This window comes from Phaenicophaeus curvirostris, chromosome 16 (assembly GCF_032191515.1).
Source record: "Phaenicophaeus curvirostris isolate KB17595 chromosome 16, BPBGC_Pcur_1.0, whole genome shotgun sequence".
NCBI classification, from domain to species: Eukaryota; Metazoa; Chordata; class Aves; order Cuculiformes; family Cuculidae; genus Phaenicophaeus; species Phaenicophaeus curvirostris.
The window spans coordinates 15,464,403-15,484,089 of record NC_091407.1 but is presented as its reverse complement, the minus strand read 5'-3'; the positions used below and the strand labels follow the sequence as shown (position 1 = coordinate 15,484,089).

The window sequence follows — 19,687 nt, the reverse complement described above, 5'->3', positions numbered from 1 at the left end:
TCTGCCTGCACCCCATGTCCCTCTGCCTACACCCCATACCCTTCTCCCTGCACCCCACACCCCTCTGCCTGTACCTGACACCCCTCTCCCTGCACCCCACACCCCTCTCCCTGCACCCCACACCCCTCTCCCTGCATGCCACATCCCTCTCCCTGCACCATACACCCCTTTCCCTGCACTCCACATCGCTCTCCCTGCACTCCACACCCCTCTGCCTGCACCCCACACCCCTCTGCCTGCATCCCCTATCCCTCTCTCTGCACCCCACATCGCACTCCCTGCACCCCACACCCCTCTCCCTGCACCCCACACCCCTCTGCCTGCATCCCACACCCCTCTCCCTGCACCCCAAACCCCTCTGCCTGCACTCCACACCTCTCTTCATGCACCCCACATCTATCTCCCTGCACCCCACTCCCTTCTCCCTGCACCCTGGAGCCCCCAGGCCCCTTGTGAGCTGAGCAAACCAAGGGGATCCAGCCCCTCAATGTCCCCCTGACACCCCAGAAGTCTCCCATCCCCTTCTCCCCCCAGTTGTCTGCTCCCCCCCTGCCGCTGGCAGCAGGTGCCGTCCCACATGAACAGGGGGACATTGTTCGGGGCCACAGTGCTCAGGTGCTGGGCTTCCCCTCTGCCCATCCTCCTCCCCGTGGGGCTCCTGGCCACAGCACAGCTGGGATTTTTGCTGAAGTTGCCTCTGCTGCATCGCTCTTCCCAGATTTCTCCTGCCTTTCCAACCCTCCGGAGCCTTTGAGGTCCGGCGTCAATCTTCCTGCCCAAGTGGGGAACTGGCTCAGCTGGGAAATGTCCTGCGTCCACTCCTAGTAATTTTTATTATTATTATCTTAAAATATTTTCCACTTAGTGGGAAAAAAATCCCTGCTCCCCATTAGCGGAATTAGCGAAACTCATGGAGCGCAGAACAGGGCTTGAAAGGAATTCAAAGTCAGCAGTAAAAGCTGTGCAGCCATAACACCTAATTAAGTTACGTCTCTCTTAAAACAAAATATTCTTTTTTTTTTTCAACAAGGAGAGGTGAACCAGATGTGCAAACCTGCGGTGTAGCATATCCCAGGGATGCAGCAGGAACAGGGGTGGGGTGTAGCTTATCCCAGGGATGCAGCAGGGATGCAGCAGGGATGCAGCAGGGACAGGGATGGGATGTAGTGTATCCTAGGAATGCAGCAGGCACAGGAATAGGGCTCACTCTTCACCCTCCAAGAATTGTCTTCGTGCTGCACTGCTTCTGTTGAGGACAAGTTTGGAAGAGGCGGCACAAAGTCCCCTAAAAAAAAGGTGCCAGTCAGAAAGGAGAGCAGCAGAGCTCAGGGTGAGTTTGTGCTCCTGGGTTTCTTTCTTTCCTCTTTTCTCCTCCTCCCCTTGGCACGGGGTGCTGCTATTCCCTGTCTTCCCCAAACCCTCGCCTCCATCCCCAGTGATCGCTGTGGCAACCCCCAAACAAAGGCAACTTCAGGGACTGCTGGCTCTGTCCTAGGACGTGGGGCCAAGGCAGAGAGAGAACCTGCAAGAGGGAGAGAAAAGAAGAAAGATGGGCTTAGAAAAAATATGCCATTTAGAAAGAGACAAATTGAGATGTTCAAAGGAGGATGGCAGGGGGAAAGAAAGGAGGAGAAGGGGCTGCTTCGGGTGATTGTTGGGATCAAAGCCTTTCTGGAGAAGGAAAGAGGCTTTCCCTGCCCTCCCTCTGCTTGAGATGCAAATCTGGGTCTTTAGAAATGCACAGAAAAAAGGCTCCTTGAGGACATGAGCTTTGCCTGGAGCTGGGGGACAGCAGGGAGTGGTGCTGCATGGGGTTAGAGGACAGCCTGGTGGCCTCCCCAGCCATTCTGGAATCCGAGCAGGCGATGTCAGCAGGAGTGACCTGGCACAGCAGAGCTGCCTCTCTCACCCACCTGCTTCCCCTGGCCTGGGTTCCCTTCCACAACTCTGGAACACTGACAAGGTGCAGGTTTCTGCAGAGGCTGTCCCAGGAGGATGCTTCCCACACCCCTGGCCCCTGAGGGCTGAGTCGCCCCTTGGTCTGGGGTCAGACCTTCCTTTGAGTCTCCTCCCTGTGGGGCTGATGGTGGGGTTGGTGCTGAGTCTTCTTTTCCCCTCCTCACCCAGGTTTGAAGGGCCGGAGCTGTTCTGGTTGTCTCTCCTTGGCCACAGCCCCTACCTGATCTCCAGGCAGGGCACCATCACTTCATCTGCATTTCTCCCATCTGCACCTTTTTTTGCATCCCAGTGGAGAGTCCCCAGGGTGCCTCATCCCACCCCAAGCTGATTTCTCCTGCAGGACACCATCTCTGTCAGCACTGGAGGTGACACAGTCTGCTCAGTGGGACCAAAGCTGCTTGATTTCTCTTCCCAGCTGATGTGGTGTCAGAGTTCACGCTGGGATTTGAGCCCCCAGCTGCCAGAAGAACAACTGGGCTTGCCAGACCCCATCCTCAGCAGCAGCCCAGCCTTCTGGAGGGTGCTGTGCTGTGGAGTACCCAGTACCTTCAGCCAGGCTACATCTTGCTCCTGTCCTCTCCTGTCCTCTCTCTGTTCCCTCTTTCCTTGCCACGGGACAAGACCCCACCTGTTTGAGTCCCCTCTGTGCTCAACCCTTCGTTCTTTCTCCACAGACTGTGACTCCTACTGCAAGCCGGCCAAGGGAAACTACAAGATTAACATGAAGAAGTACTGCAAGAAGGACTATGGTAAGAATCTCCTCCCTCCCTGGGCCATGCTGGGCTCTGCCGCAGAGGCAGTTGAGACCTGGCCAGGTGGGGGAGATGCAGATGTCCCAGGAGGTGGGGAGCATCCTGTGTGGAGAGAGATCCCCACATCAGTCCTCCAAAAGGGTGTGATGGATGAGACAGGTGGGACTGCTGGGGATGAGCTGTTCCAGTTGCCAGAGCTTCCTTTGGGGAGCAAGGCAAAGCATCCCCCATCACTGTTCCTCCTCTTCTTTTCCCTCAGTGGTCCAGGTGAACATCCTGGAAATGGAGACGGTGGGTAACTGGGCCAAGTTCACCATCAACATCCTCTCCGTCTACAAGTGCCGTGACGAGCGGGTCAAGCGTGGAGACAACTTCTTGTGGATCCACCTCAAAGACCTGTCCTGCAAATGCCCCAAGATCCAGATCAGCAAGAAGTACTTGGTCATGGGGATCAGCGAAAACTCCACTGACCGACCAGGACTGATGGCTGACAAGAACAGCCTGGTCATCCAGTGGCGGGACGCCTGGACACGCCGCCTTCGGAAACTGCAGCGGCGGGAGAAGAAGGGGAAGTGTGTGAAGCCCTGAGGGGTTTCCACCTATCCCATCCCATCCCATCGAATCCCACCCCGCGCTCAGCCCCAGCCTGGCTGTGTGCTGCTAGACTGCGCCCAGAGACTCTGTACATATATATAGTGTGAACGGACTCTTCTGTCTATAGTGTATATTTTGGCAATGGTTTCCCTTTGTGCGTGCGTGTGCATGCGTGGGTGTGCGTGGGGGGCTTTTTCTCCATGTATGTATTAAAAATAATGCAGTAATGACAAACCTTTAACGAGGAGCAAAGTGGAGTTAGATCCCACAGGTGCCTGGAGCCTCAAGGAGCTTGAAGAGGATTGGTGTCCTGCTCTGGGCATCCTGTTCACAGCACTCCTTCTAGGCTTTTCTTTTCCCTTTAACAAAGTCTACTTCTGCCTGGTGTTGATGTCTGAGTTGACAGCTTTCCCCTTTTCCAGTGTTTGGTACCTGCCTCTTCCTCACTCTCTGAAAATGTGCTGCTGTCAGACCTCTCTCTGCCCTTCTCCTTGCCCAGTAGGAACAGGAGGTCAGAGTCTCCTGCCCCTCATCCTGATGTGCATACGAGCAGGCTCAGTGGAAACCATTCAACGCTGCAGAGAGAAGAGTCCCAGGGTCTCCACCAGGAAGAACAAACAAAGTTTTGTAAGGCTGGATTCTCTGGTGACCTCAGATTTACCCAGACCAGCACTGCCGCTTGGGGCAGGACCCGTGTGGGGAGGAGTCAGGCCCTGGCGGTGAGTTGGTGGCCACAGCCAGACAGAACAGTGTCCACCAGGGAGAAAGGGACAGACTTCACAACCCCCTGGCTGTACCTATCCAGGTACACAGTCCAGGAAACCCAGTGGGAAAGACCTGGAGACACTCACTTTGTGCCCTGCCAGTAGGACCTGGGGTGGACAGGCCGACTGTGTTGTCATGTGTCATCATCCATCCACCCAGGTTTATGTCCCTCTATTCTGGTACCAACTGATATAATTCCACCTGTTTCTGCTGAGCTGACATCAAGCGATCTTCTGTCTTGGTGTGCATCCTCCAGAGCTGGCCTGACTGGACAAGACAAGAGAGAATGGCCTCAAGCGCCACCAGGGGAGGTTCAGGAAAAAAATTAGGAAAAAAATTTTCATGGAAAGGGTCATTGGGCACTGGCAGAGGCTGCCCAGGGAGGGGGTTGATTCACCTGCCCTGGAGGGGTTTAAAAGATGGGTGGATGAGGTACTGAGGGACATGGTTTAGTGATTGATAGGAATGGTTGGACTCAATGATCCAGTGGGTCCTTTCCAACCTGGAGATTCTATGATTCTGTGACTGCATGCCCTCCTGGGAAGTATTGCTGTGGCCAAGATTGTCTGAGGAGGTGCACAAGGCAGAGGTGGCACGAAGAGCGAAGAGCTTTCGTTGACCCACCTCTACTCCTTTATACCTTTCTCACCATGTATTAGTCTCCAGTTCAAGCAGACACCAGTATCTTCCCATGTTGAGATTGTGGTGGTCTTGCCATAATAAATATGAGTAGAAATAATAGCATCTCTGACAATAGACATTCCTTTCCCTACAAACCTTGATTGTTGAATGGCTCAGCAAGGTATTGTAGCCTACATTGCAGTTTTCCTGTGCTTTAGGGTGATACTTTGCCCTTTTGAGGTGCTTCTGGGCTCCGTCGTCTCAGAGTGGTGCTAGAGTCTGCAGCTGTAGGGACTAGAGGAGCACTGCCAGGGTCCAGGACAGGGGAATTTTGGGAAGTGAGGATCTAGATGCTGGGGAATGTCTGTTTGGACATGGAGTTGCCCTTGACAGGGAACTCAGTGCATCGGTAAAGCTGCTGGAAATGCTGGAAGTGGCTTCTCAGAGACACACAAGACCCACAGTGCCGTCTTTCAGGTCCCATGAATGCTGTGTTGCCAACACAGGGCATTGGCACAGCTGGGGGAAGATCAGAAGCTGAGAGGCAAAGGGTATGTGGGACCACTTGGGCTTGGATGAGCTGGTCCTATGCCCCACTCTGGACACAGATCTCTCCTCCAGCTGAGCTCCCTTTCCCATACCTGGCTCCTCTTGTTCTGATTGTCAAAGTCTATCAGCCTCTGTCATGAGATGGTCCTTGAAGTACGTGGGCCACCCAGCCCTCCTCTTCCTCACATGTCTGCTTGCACCCAGAGCTGCTTCCCTTGCCTCCGGCATGCTCCAAACCCATGCACCTGGCAGTCCTCAAGCAAGAGTCAGTGGTGGGACACCCTTTGGCTGAGCACAGCCAGGACTCCCGCCAGGGCCACTTTCACAGCCCCAGGGGCTGCTCAGCATCTCACCATGAGGTGTGGGGGCTCACCGGCCCCTCTTCTCAGCGGCCACATGAAAAAGCAGGACGGCACCAATTCGTGGCCATGGATGCTCATCAGGGCAGGGCTACAGAAGACATGTGCTTTCTTCAAGCAATTACCACCCCCAGGAGAGGCACAATGTGTCTGCGCTCCCCAGAAAACACTCTGCACAGTCTGTGGGGGGGCAGGCTCCAGCATTTCCTCTGGCACCTGATTTCTCCTCCCTTGAAGCGGGGCACCTAAAACTCTCTGAGAACTTTGGTATTGGTGGTTAAAATTCTTGATTTATCCTTTCTGATAGCTCCTCACTCTTGTTTCCACTCCACCATCTGGGACTGCTGGTGAGGAGGGACAGCTCTCATCTGGAGTCCCCATGCACCTGGGTGTCCTGCTGGACAGATGAAGAACACAGAGGCAGGACCACCACACCCCACCCTGGGCTGCTGCTGAGGAGAGGACCTCTCCCTCTTTGGCTGGGGGATGTCCTAAAATCCTGACCAAGAGACTGGAGCAGAACATTCTGCACCTTCATTAAGGCTCCTGCCTGGAAGACATGTTCCTGACTTCCCTGGCTTGTGTCACCCCAGGCACAGCCTGTGGGAGGGCTGTGAAACCTGATGGCACCGTCCTCACAGGGCTGATGCCGAGCTGGCTCTCCTGGCGGTGCCCTTCCCTGCTCCATGTGCTGTGGAAGAAGCTTGCTAGGGAAAAAAAGCCTTTGGCAGGGAGGACCAGCAACTTCATCAAACCTGGTGGTTAAAGTTCTTGATTTATCCTTCCAGAAGCTCTTCACTCTTGTTTCCACTCTGCCATTTGGGACTGCTGGTGAGGAGGGGTGGCTCCCAGCTGGTGTCCCCATGCACATGGGTGTCCTGCTGGGCAGGTGAAGGACACAGGGGCAGGACCCTGCTCTTCCATGGGCTCTGCACTGCACAGCCCTGCACAGGTCTGCCTCTTCCATCCACATTCAACTGCAGCCAGATGCCAAACCCAACCGGAGGCATCTCTAGGTGCAGCGGGACAACCCCATCTGGGAAACCCAGGGGGGAAAACTAATGCTACCCAGGGGACTTAGACATGGAGCTGCTCCATTTAACACATGGTTAAATCCCAATGTTCATCCACACACCTTTTTGTCCTCTATTTCTTTGCTTTGTAATTTAAACTTGGGAGTGGACGGGGCAGTTCCAGGATGCTGGTGGAGTCCTGTGGAGAGAAGTCTGTGCAGAGGGACTTGTCCCTGCAGTGTGGTGGCACCTGTGAAATGTGTAAAAATTCAGTGAATATTCTGGACCGTGGTGAGATATGTGCGTGGTGAAATATGCACGAGATATGTGCATTGGGGAGGGGTATCATTATTTTATTATTAATGTTTTTAACACAACATGAATCTTATAAGTACCATCCACCTAATTCTGCATCTTCTCTTCATGCGCACACAGTTTGCACGTGGGCTGGGAAGCCAGGGGTCTTTGCCAAGGGTTTTCTCTCATCTGTCACTCACAGCTACATAGGATAGGGCTTTGCTGACCCAGAGGGTTTCATGACGATAATCTGAGGCCTAGAGAACCTCTTGTATATGGACAGGCTGAGAGAGTTGGGGTTGTTCAGCCTGGAGACGAGAAGGCTCTGGAGAGACCTTAGAGCAGCTTTCAGTACTGAAAGGGGCCCCAGGAAAGCTGGGGAGGGGCTCTGGATCAGGGAAGGCAGGGATAAGATGAAGGGGAATGGTTTCCAGCTGCAAGAGGGGAGATCAAGATGAGATCTTAGGAAGAAATGTTTTGCTGTGAAGGTGGGGAGACCCTGGCCAGGTTTGCCCAGAGACGTGGTGACTTCCCCACCCCTGGAGGTGTTCAAGGCCAGGTTGGTTGGGGCTTTGAGCCCCTCACCAGTACTGGGTCACCAGCCTCCAGGAGGTTTCTTTGTGCTCATTGGACTCATCAGGCTAGTGGGGGGCTCTCTATGAGCCACCACCAACCTCCACTTGTCTGCCAACTCAAGCATCTGGAGTTACCCAAACCTGGGGGGCTTCACAGCTAAGGAGGCTAAATATCTGGAAAAACTCTTCCACCTTCCCACCACAACTCTCCAAGAGCTGTAACTGAAGAAAATGGGAACACTAATGATATTGCTTGCTGTTTATTTTATTTAGGCATTGGGTTTATATACTCGTTAATGACTTCTGCAATTATTTCATTGCTATTCATAACACTAGCATGTAAACAAAGCTACACTGAAAAGAAAGAGCAATCAAGACAACTTTCCAGTAGGTTTAACTAGTTTCAAAGCTGATTTAAGTGAGGAGGTGAAAAAAGGGATAATTAGTAGTCAAGCAAGGAGTTGCCTTCCCACCCACGCCAAGGTAATGGGAGGCTGGTGGACACAAGCTCCTGCTGGCTGACACAGACTTTTCCCCAGTACTCAGCTGGGGCAAAATGCTTGAGATTCAAAGGCAGCTTAAAGAGAGGCCAAGTTTGAAAGTTCCTCCCTGCTTTGGGACTGAATTTTGCAGCTGGTTGAAATTTTTCTCGTTTCAAAACACCAATGGACATTTTTCATGAAAAGCCGGAATTTGGCCAAGGAAAGAAGCAAAATGTGAGAACATTGCAGAAAACTCAGTGCTCTTTTTCCATGTTCTCCAGCCAGTTCTACTCATGAGAGATCACAGGAGCTCAGACAGCTGAACCTTAGCCGTAGTGGACAGATGGATAGACAGGCAGACAGATGAACGCAGACACAGATTATTTCCCATCACCTTGTTCTTGGTAACCAAAGTCCATAAAAATAAAATTAGATGTAAATCCCACAGGAAAACACCTCCTTTAGGTGCCGTGCAGTCAAGCAAAGAGCGTTTTGCTTGGCCAACGGGGCACAGCTCAGCGCTGGGCTCCGAGAATGCACTGCCCGGTGAGGAGCTGCATCTCTAAGTAGGGGCAAGACCTACTCGGAAAGGCAAGTCCTACTTGCTTGGCCCCTCATCATGGTTGGATGTGGTCTACTAGTTCTCCTCACCCCTTTGATGCTCTTTGGTACACAGAGCAATGCCTCTCCATCCACATGATGCAGATCCACCTAGATCTTAGTGGTGGTTCCAGCTGTCAGAGAGGGGCAATGGTGGCCCTGCCAGCCTGTCCTTTCCATGTTTCTGTTGTTAATCCCATGGAACAGTGGTATTTTGTCTCCTGTGGACACAGTATGCTGAGGAACAGTGGCCAGCTGGTGACCTGTCCAACCACCCCACTCCGTGCCATGTCCTCTATCCTGGCTCTGTCATCTGGTTGGTACAACAGAGCTGTGCCAAGCAACCCAACCCTGGCATTTTACTCAGTGGTTACAACCCTCACAAGCCTCGTTAACCTCCTAAGTTTTGCTTCTAAAGCAAACCTTGGCCGTAACAGTTCCCAGCCCTCCCAGCTCCAGCCAGGGCTCTTCCACCCACCCGGCCTCCTGCCAGAGAACCAGGGCAAGATGCACATTTCCCACTCAGGACTACGTCAGCCAAATGTGCAGGGGTTGTAGCCACTCCAGCCATTCTCGTTCTTGCAAAATGCTAAGAAATGTGCTGTTCTTCAAAATGCCAAGTGTAATTTCACAAGCCTTGGGGGCATTAATTACATCAGAATTAATCTTCATGTCATTTGTTTGTTCATTTATTCCCACATCCAATCTATCTCCATGTTCGTCTTTATTAGAGCCTAATTCACTGGTTAAACACATGCTCCCAGTGTGTGCAGAATGCCCGGGACCCTTGTGGGGCATAGGGAGGTAGGGGATCAGTTCAGCAGAGCATGGGGAGTGGGGATGCAGCTTCCTATGTTGGCTGTGCAGGGGAACATGAGGAAACCATTAATCGATGGGCTGTCCCATGCCGTGTTTTCCTAAGGAAGAGATGAAGACGGGGAATGGCTAGGGTCAGAGGGGCACCATCTGGAGAAACCCGTCCGCTCCCTCCTGCTGGGTTTTTCCCACCTCAGCAGCAATGGAGACAATAAGGCAAAAGAGAAGAGTGGTCCCCACCAGCTCCCTGGGGATGGATGAACTCTGGTGGGGACCACTCTTCTCTTTAGACTCTTTGTCACCATAGCCACACACATTGCTGCGATGCTGTGCCAGGAAGTTTACCTTGGCACATACCTGTGGCATAAGAAGAGCATCCCAGGTATGCTGCTGCCCTGGCAGAGCTGTGCTGGTCCCCCTATGGCTCAGGCTAAGCATCGCTGCACCTCCTGCCAGGCTTTCACCTGCTGCCAAACCTCATCTCGCACATTTCACCCTCTACCTGCAATGCACAAGATCCAGTGGAATTGCTTTTCCAGAGGGATGCTACATCCCCATTTAGTCAATGACAGGCTGGGGGACTCCACATGGGACAGGATCAGGCCCTCGCTGCTGAGCCGCCAGCAAGCATCCGTTGCAGCAAGTCCTCTATTTACACTGTGAGACTCAAATAAACAGCCAACAGTTCCTCTTGGACGAGATGCACTGCCCTGAAAGCTTGGAGAATGGGCCTCTCCACTGTCAAAATAAACACCTACCACTTCCCCCTGGCACAGCCAAGCAATGGGAAAGCTGTGGCTTTGGTTGGAGGAGCAGAGAGAGGTGGCACTCCCTGAAGACGGCTGGTGCTGGGACTGCTCAGAGGAGGGACTGCCTGTTGGAGAGCTGGCAGATGCTAACCTAGGTCCACACAACCACCAGCCAACCCCTGGGTTTGTCATAGAATCATAGAATCACTAGGTTGGAAAGGACTCACCGGATCATCGAGTCCAACCATTCCCATCAATCACTAAACCATGTCCCTTGGCACCTCATCCACCCGTGCCTTAAACACCTCCAGGGAAAGTGACTCAACCCCCTCCCTGGGCAGCCTGTTCCAGTGCCCAATGACCCTTTCTGTGAAAATTTTTTTTCTAATGTCCAGCCTTAACCTCCCCTGGTGGAGCTTGAGGTCATTCCCTCTTGTCCTGTCGTAATGGGGACCATGGTCCTACTCACAGCATGGGGAGAGAGATGAAGGAGACAGGGCAGAGTAGACACAGCAAAGCACACCTGAGGGGTCCAGAAGTGCTCGGGTCAGGTCTCTCCCCAGCACCAGCATCCCTATAGAGACCTCTGAAGCATCTCTGTAAAGTGATGCTGAGTCCTGCCTGTCCCTTGCTTGTGCCCTGCCAGACAGACAACAGCGGGAGCAAAGCTTCTCCCATGCTCCAGGGTTGTGTGACGTGTCACCAACCACCATGACTATCTAAGACTTTTGGTATGTGTTGTTTCTCAAATGTCCCTCCCTAGTGCCACTGGTCATCCACACCAAGATCCCTGTAGCTGCTTGGGATTGGTGCTGCTCAGGTAGGTGCTCAGGAGCCTTCAATGCTCTCCATGCTGTGAGAGCCAAGGTTTGCTCATCCATCAGGAAGCCAAACAGAGCCCAGCAGGCTCTGACTCACATCTTGAGCCAGAAATTAGGGTGGCTTCAGCCAGCCTGCCCATACAGAGCTTCACACTCTCCCTTTTCCCAAGTGACAGGGGACAGGACAAGAGAGAATGGCCTCAAGCTCCACCAGGGGAGGTTCAGGCTTGATATCAGGAAAAAGTATTTCACAGAAAGGGTCGTTGGGCACTGGCAGAGGCTGCCCAGGGAGGGGGTTGAGTTTGCCTTCCCTGGAGGTGTTTAAGGGACGGGTGGATGAGGTGCTGAGGGACAAGGTTTAGTGATTGATGGGAATGGTTGGACCAGTGGGTCCTTTCCAACCTAATGATTCTATGATTTTCCAGCAAAGCCAGACAGTACCTGGAGCTGGGAGGGAGGCAGGGTGGCTGAAGGGGGCTGGTGGAGTGGCCAGGAAGCGCTGTCCCCATCACGCACTGGAGGGAAGGGATGAATCCAGAGGGACCTGGACAGGCTGGAGAGGTGGGGCTGTGCAAACCTCGCAGAGATCAACAAGTCCAAGAGCAAGGTCCTGCACCTGAGCTGGGGCAATCCCGGCACAAATCCAGGTTGGGTGGGGAATGGATTGGGACTTGAGAAGGACTTCTTTGGGTGAAATGTTTCCCTGTGAGGGTGGGGGGCACCAATCCAGGTTTCCCAGACAGCTGCCCCATCCCCAGAGGTGTTCAAGGCCAGGTTGGATGGGGCTTGGAACCCCCTGATCCAGTGGGAGATGTCCCTGCCCTTGGAACCCCCTGATCCCTGCCCATGGCAGGGGAGTGGAACTGGATGGGCTTCAAGATTCAGTCCAACCCAAACCATCCTGCGATTCTGTGATTCCCCCTTCCCTACCCAGGTCTGAGCCACCCAGCAGCAGCTCCATGGGTGCTGGTCCCCACCTCCACTCCCATCCCTCCCTCCAGTGCTCAGCATTTAAGAGCCACCCCTTTCCAGCAACCTGCCAGCAGGCTTGGGGAAATTCCCAGTCTCGCCTGTAATGCAAAATTAGCTTTCAGGGAGCGCCTGGTGAAATCACAGGGACTTCATCTGCTCCGGGCGCTTTCAAACTTTTCCCTGGCATCCAGTGGGACAGCCATAAATCTCTGCTACTGCCTCCGAGTCGAACATTTCCTCCGAGCCCCATTATTAATTTCTGAAAGATCCCATAAACCCCCAGATGGAAAAATACAGAGATATTTGCACATGTGCCGTAAAACACATTGCCCATCTATTTCGAATGGATGTGGCAATATATAAAACATACTTAGGGCATGAGCCAAGTTTCACGGTATTTAAACAAGGCAGTATGATGTAATTGGAATTTACAGTATAGGAGCAGATTGAAGCTGGGACTTGGTTGTGTACCATATATCTTCGATCTCCTGAAGATCTGGCCTGCTTTATAATGCCAAATGCCTTTTGTACTTGTCACCTGGATTTTAAGTGGATGAACAGCTCCTTTCGTGAAATATAACAGTTGGAAAATATATTATTTTTTCCATCTGAACTTCACAGCCTTTTTTGAAAAGGAGAAACCTGCCCCATCCCTCTGAAATAGCCCTTACTCCTGGGGGTGCAGGTGTCTCTGAGCTCCACTGCCAGCGCTGCTTCTATGCTGTGGCCTCACCAGAGGCTCTGTGGTGTGGGATGGGGTTGAGGACCTGCCACCCACCCTCCCTGGGGCAGGAGGAGGTGGTGAGGCCCCAGCGCTGTTCCCTGACTCTGTGAGGAGCAGCCGATGCTCCTGGCACTGTGGGCAATAGGTGCTTGAGGCAGAAAGCAGCCCTTGGAAGAGGTATCATCATCAGATCCCAAAAAAAGATGTTCTGATGAAGCCTGTAAGATGCATCTCCGCTTCCCAGCAGCCACGTGCATCCAGCTTTGTAGGAGGAAGGGGGCAATGCGGGGGCGATGGGAGAACCAGGGATGCTCAGAGGCCACCGGGAACAGGGCTGTCCCCAAGCCATCAGCATCACCAAAGATGTTACACCCCAGCCACCACTCCCCAGGACAGCACAGCCAAAGCTGGGGAGTTTTCATCTCGGGCAGCCCCATTCCTCCCAGCAAGGACCTGGTTTCGTACCCTGTCCAAGGGAGAAATGTCCCCCTACAGCCTGGAGATCCCCCAGGTCTCCCCCATTAGAGAGGAAAGACAAAGAAGGGAAAGACACAAGATACCAAAGCATAAAATTTGAGATATCACTCATAGTTGAGCTGCTAGCTCCATCCCAGACAATCCAAGGGGTGGCTGTAGGTGTCAGGGTGCTGGGAGGGCTCTGTGAGGGCTGAGGGCTCTCAGGGAGTGCTGGGACCCCACCTGCAAGCCTGGGGCAATGAGGAGGTGCCAGGAGCCAGAGCCTGCCACACCTGATGGCTTCAGACAAAGCTGGTGGACCTGGTCTGGCAGAACTCACTGGCTCTCTCTCCACCCTCCTCCAAGTATCCAGGGGGTTCAGATAAGGAATTTTTGGAAAATGAGTAAATCAAGTTGTTCCCTTCCGGCAGAAGGAAAAGCTCTCCAAAAAACGTCAGTTAGAAGTAATCCAAGTGATTTGTTTGGAAAATTTTGAAGTGCAGGTCCTCCCAAGAGCCAGGATGGCCTCTTGGCCTCACTCTCCAGAGCCAGGAACCAAGAGCCAAGACCCCAGCTCCAGGGCAGGAAGCCTAGAAACTCTTATAGCCACGGCTCAACTTGGAGCTCAACAGAGCCATAGACCACCTGCAGCTGAGCCAGGGCTGGAACCCCACGAGCCCACCTGGAGCCAGAGCTGAGCCTCCTGGGGCTCTTCAGAAGCAGGGGTCCAGCCTCCTGGGAACTGGGCTGGATGCTGAGGAGAGAAGCAGTCAGCCGGCTCCGTTCAAGCAAACTGGCTTTTTCAGAGGGTAAAACCAGTTTAATTGAGAATTTTCTAACCAACGTAAGCTCCTGACCTCCAAGCAGGGTGCTGGCCATGGATGAGACAGTGCAGGCCAGCTGCTGGTGTGGAAACCAGGTTATTTCTCCTCAGTAGTCAAGGGCAGACTTTGAGGTGTCACCCTGCAAGATATTTTCCTGCTCCACAACTCCAGACTTAATCCCTGCTCATGAATGAACTGAACTGCTCTGCAGAATTTTATTAGCAGCCATCTGTTAGCTGGACAGTACTCATGGTTTCTCTAGACCTCAAGAGACCTCCTCTATCATTTTCTGAAGAGCTCTTACTGCCAGACAGAAGGTCTCTGAGGGTTTCTTGTGAGGTTCAAGTATGCACAGTACAGTGAAAACTCAACCAGGTTGTATGTGTGTGCACTTGCAGATGAGACCCAGCTATCAGAAGATGTTGAGACCCAGCTCTTTGAAAGCCAGGAGCCTTTCTGTCATTGCCACGAGGGAGGCTAAATCTGGAAGCACCTCCCATGCTTGAGAGTCTGGTCTTCACTGGGCCAAAGGATCATCCTTACCTACTGCAGCAACAAAGCTGGTGAGGGGGCTGGAGAACAGGCCTTACGAGAGAGCTGGGGGTGTTTAGCCTGGAGAAGAGGAGGCTGAGGGGAGACCTCATTGCTCTCTACAACTACCTGAAAGGAGGTTGTGGAGAGGAGGGAGCTGGGCTCTTCTCCCAAGTGACAGGGGACAGGACGAGAGGGAATGGCCCCAAGCTCTGCCAGGGGAGGTTTAGGCTGGACATGAGGAAAAAAATTTTCCTGGAAAGGGTCATTGGGCACTGGCAGAGGCTGCCCAGGGAGGGTGTTGAGTCACCTTCCCTGGAGGTGTTTAAGGGACAAGTGGATGAGGTGCTGAGGGACATGGTTTAGTGTTTGATGGGAATGGTTGGACCAGTGGGTCCTTTCCAACCTGGTGATTCTATGATTCTATGATTCCCATGGGATGTGTCCTGCAGAGGTGTTGGCACGAGCAGGTCGGCACCACCGCTGAATGCCACGTTAGATGTGCTGGTGGAGGTGCTTGGCTCCTCGGTTTTCCAGGTTCCAGTGGCAGGTTTCTGGCATGGGTTAAATGATAAAGAGCTGCATTTTGTCACCCTGTTTGCCTCTTAGTGGCATGTTTCTCCACCGTTAGATTTCCCAGGCTTTTTGGTAGCCATCCACTTGATGCCATCAGGTTGCTTCTCTAGGCTGACTGCGGTGGTCATCCAGTATTTTGGCTCATTAATTCCAAGAGGAAAGGGAGGGCAACAAAATGAGCTTTTCTTGCACTAGCCCCATGGCACTATTTGTCAGGGTACATTTACAGATGTAAGAAGACAAGAAAGCAGATAGTTTGAGCCCTGTGGCTTTGTCAAAGGAGTCTACAAAACCCTGCAGAGTAGGGATGATATTGCTAGAGGCTGGGAGAATTCAAACCCAGACAAAGCAGCTCAAACAAATGGTGATTGCTCAGGAGGGGATAGCGTAGATAATGGGAGACAGGCACCATCCTGGTGATTCTCTACCTGAAGAGACTGCAGATGGAGCAGCTCTAGGACGTCAGAGAGACACGAGGCCTTTGCGCCCATGGCATGCAGTGAGCACTGGTGCTGCAGAGCCAACCAGCACAGAAAAAATCTTAGGCAGGAGCCAAGTAACACGACAGAGAAACCACGTTTTTGTATCCCTGTATCTTCCTTTCATGTTCTCAGCCCCCTCCTCCATCTTTCTCTTATTCATCTCTCTCACCTTTGACCCCTCCCCTCCTCCCTCCAAACTTTCTCTTTTCCCAGGTTTCTTGCTGTTTGACTGGTCATTCCCTCATTCCAGTCAGGGATGATAAATCACCTCTTTGGATGAGCATCATCAACATACCAGACTCATCCTCCTTTTGACCTCCTTGACTCTGAGCCACTTCCAGGAGGTAAGAACTGGACCCATTATGCTGGAGAGGAGATCACCTGTCAACCTGATAAAAAAAGGAGCCAGTTCATTTCTCTTTTTGCTCCAGTCACAAGTCCTGCCCTCACCAGTCCTGCACATTCAATGGAGACCACACATCCTTCTGGCCATCGTTCTGTGCCTCCAGCTGGAGCACCTCACGCTGAAAAAATGACCATGTATACATGCCCCTTTCTTCCTCTTGATCTCCTTTACCTTGTTCCTGCCTTTCCCTCCCCCAACACACATCTGCTCACAGAGTTACAGAGAATTCGTTTCATCTCACCATCGAGCCGTTTATTTCTTTCCAGAGAGTTAAAAGCCTGTCTCCCTTGATTTAGTGAGTCAAGAGTGGCTGAGAGGGAGGGGGGAGAAGAAAAGAATGAAAGAAAGAAATAAAATAATGAAAAAAAGGTCTTGGGAACATCTGGAGTTGCTCTTAAGCAAGATGCAATATTCTCGGCCAGATGTTGAGTGACTGGCTTCTACTCAGGAAACGTCAATATATCAGACGTCAAAATCCCACCTGACATCACCTTCCCTTCCCCTCTTTGCCACCTCCTTGACCCACTTTGATTGTGCTGCCTGCAGGAAGGCTTCAAGAGGAGAGGATTGTTTGCCTGGGACCCTGTTAGGTGTCACTGGGAGGTATCAACGGTTGGACTCGGTGATCCGGTGGGTCTCTTCCAACCTGGTTATTCTGTGATTCTGTGATTCTGTGATTCTGTATCAACTTATCACTTCGAAACAACCAAGTTCATGAAGACACGGATATGGAGGGGCTGGGTGAGCTTGTGGTAATGCCCTCTACAATAGATGAGGCAGAGCCATGCAACTAAAGAGGCATCTGCAAGTGTTTTCAAAGAGCCAGGAATAGGGCTGTAGCAGGACAGCCTGGGTGGTAGAGCCATCTGAGATCTCTGGCAGCAAGATTTTCCCAGCAAGGCAAAGAAAAGACCTTTCTCAATCACTGGGTGAACTCAGCTGACGTAGCTGCCAGCAAGGCAGGAAGGGCATGGGCACACCATTGGTCTTGGGGCCACTTCCCAGAGAAAGGAGCTCTTGGACAGACCAGTCATACTGAATCATCGTCATCAGTGTAAATGGACTATGAGGATTTATACCGGCTTCGGAGCCGGCCAGGCAAGGGGGGAGAGCACGTCAGTGAAATCTGAGGGGGTAATGTCCATCCTGAGCTAGACATGCTCCATGTACCACGACACCCCGCTGCACCAGTGAGTGGCAGCTGCTGGAGGTGTCATCCCTCACAGACTGGATGCAGCTCATCTGTCAGCTGCAGAACCCTCTGCTCTTGGGGGGTGCCCCTCTGCAGCGCCCTGGACACAGTCCATCACCCCCCACCCCGCGGTGCCCATCCGTCACTGAGCCAACGCACCCCACAGTGCCAGACAAGGATGCTCGGGGATGAAATATTCCTTCTTCCCACTGGCGGTTTCTAAATTATGGGCTGTGACATGAAAAAGCAGAGCTGGGAGTTAATCAGAGGCAAATTCCAATAGGCTGCTTGGGAGGCGAACTGACACCCCAGGACAAGAGGGGACAAGGCAGCACTGGGCAGCACGTATCATGCCAGGCCAGCTCCTTCCCTGTGCTGGATGCTCTGCGGAGGCTGAGGCACATCCATTCAAGCCTGACCACTTCTACAACTCTGGCCTCAGCTCCCAGTGCTTTTACTCCAGGGCTTATCAGGATGGAATCGAGACAGAGACAGAGACATTTGAGCCAGCAGTGGCCCAGGTAGCCAAGAAGGCCAATGGCATCTTGGCTTGGATCAGAAATGGTGTGACCAGCAGGTCCAGGGAGGTTCTTCTCCCTCTGGACTCGGCACTGGTGAGACCGCACCTCGAATCCTGTGTTCATTTCTGGGCCCCTCACCACAAGAAGGATGTTGAGGCTCTGCAGCGAGTCCAGAGAAGAGCAACGAAGCTGGTGAAGGGGCTGGAGAACAGGCCTTATGAGGAACGGCTGAGAGAGCTGGGGGTGTTTATCCTGGAGAAGAGGAGGCTGAGGGGAGACCTCATTGCTCTCTACAACTACCTGAAAGGAGGTTGTGGAGAGGAGAGAGCTGGGCTCTTCTCCCAAGTGAGAGGGGACAGGACGAGAGGGAATGGCCTCAAGCTCCACCAGGGGAGGTTCAGGCTGGACATGAGGAAAAAAAATTTCATGGAAAGGGTCATTGGGCACTGGCAGAGTCTGCCCAGGGAGGGGGTTGAGTCACCTTCCCTGGAGGGGTTTAAGGGACAGGTGGATGAGGCGCTGAGGGACATGGTTTAGTGATTGATGGGAATGGTTGGACTTGATGATCCAGTGGGTCTTTTCCAATCTGGTGATTCTGTGATTCTGTGATCTCTGAGCAGTGAATCAAGCTCCGATCTGCTTTCTGGAGGACCATCCCTCCCCACACAACCCAGGGAAGCACCTGTTCCTCTAACCCTCCACAGGATGGGGTGGAGTGATAGTGCCAGGCACCAACACTGGACAAGCCAGAACCTCCTTGAGACCCCATGGGGCATCTTCACTCCCATGTGCTGCCCCATGGCAGCAGGCAGGGTACCCGGTGGGAGAAGGGGATCAGAATGCAGCTCAGGTGGCCACAGCGGGGCGGGGGCAGCCCTGGTAATGACAACCAGGCGAGCGGGTGGCGATAAGCCCCCAGGAATGCGGCAGCGGCTGCTGCCGGCCCACGGCTCGCTCAAGCCTTGGATGGGCCAATTAAGTAAATAAAAAACTTGGAGTGCGGGATCAAAGCTGGAGCGCACGGGCTTTATTTATTTGGAAAAGGTCAGATTATATTGGCAGATGTGTTAAAGGAGAGAGGAGAAAAAACGCTTTCAAAAACATTGGCCCTGATTTGAGGTTTCCTGACGGGTGGGCCGCTGTTTTTTTCTACCTTTTTGGGCTGTGGGTGGGTAGGAGCTCTGGGAAGGGCATGTCTGGCTGGCTTGTCTACGCTGGGCTCTCCGCCCCTGCCCACTCATCTCCCAGTCCCTCTGCCAGCAGCATCAGCCCCAGAAATGGGGGTTCCTCTGCCCTAGAGCATCACGTCATGCTGGCCAAGGTCCTCTGCAGCTGGTCCCTGCACTGCCAGCCGGTTGAGGACGTGGTCAGCAAGGTGGATTTGAGGGGCTCTGCTCACTGTTTCCATTCCTGGTCCCCACATCAGTGCTTGGTTCAGCATCCTGACTTGATGCCGCTGTCCCTCTGGTGACACTGTGTCTGTCCCCAGCCACCCCAGTGACTGTCCCACCTCTCCTCCGCTGCCTTTTTTGTCTTCCCACCTAGTAGTTGCGGGAAACCCACCAGAGCCATGTCCCCGCACAGGGGCAGGAAAGAGCTTGGCATCACCTCACTCTGCCTGCACGATGCTCACAGGCTCTCATGGGGGTGCACAGGGACCCCAAGATCGCCTCTCATCAATGAGGCTGGGGACATCTCCAGTGCCAGCAGCATTTCCAAACTGGTGTTTTGGCTGGGACTGGACTGTGTCTTCCACTCCATCCCTCCATCTCCCCGTGGGTGCTCAGCCAACCCCTCCAAGACTGCAGAGGGGGGAAGGCAGCACCTCCTTCAGCATCCAAAAACTGCTGGAGAGTCACACAGACCTAGCATCCCTCATCCCCAGGCTTTGTTCCACTTCCCAGCTGGGAAAAGTGATGTTGGGGGGTTTGGAGGGGGGTCACGGTGGAGAATTGCTCCACTTCCCAGCTGGGAAAAGTGATGTTGTGGGGGAATTAGAGGGGGCAGCATCCAGCACCAAGGTGGGAAGGCAGTGAGAGGGACCTGAGATG

General features: G+C 53.1%; 1 protein-coding gene across 2 annotated transcripts in view; it reads left to right on the top strand.

The window, feature by feature from the left end:
- The window catches only part of NTN3 (netrin 3), a 33,128-nt gene extending 29,664 nt beyond the window's left edge, over nt 1–3,464 (top strand). For both annotated transcript variants that reach the window (XM_069870147.1, XM_069870146.1), the window contains 2 exons: nt 2,634–2,708; nt 2,971–3,464. In XM_069870147.1, the coding sequence (XP_069726248.1) occupies nt 2,634–2,708; nt 2,971–3,299 (404 nt within the window). In that variant the 3' untranslated portion in view covers nt 3,300–3,464. The remainder of the gene's footprint in view (nt 1–2,633; nt 2,709–2,970) is intronic.
- Nucleotides 3,465–19,687: the final 16,223 nt, after the last annotated feature.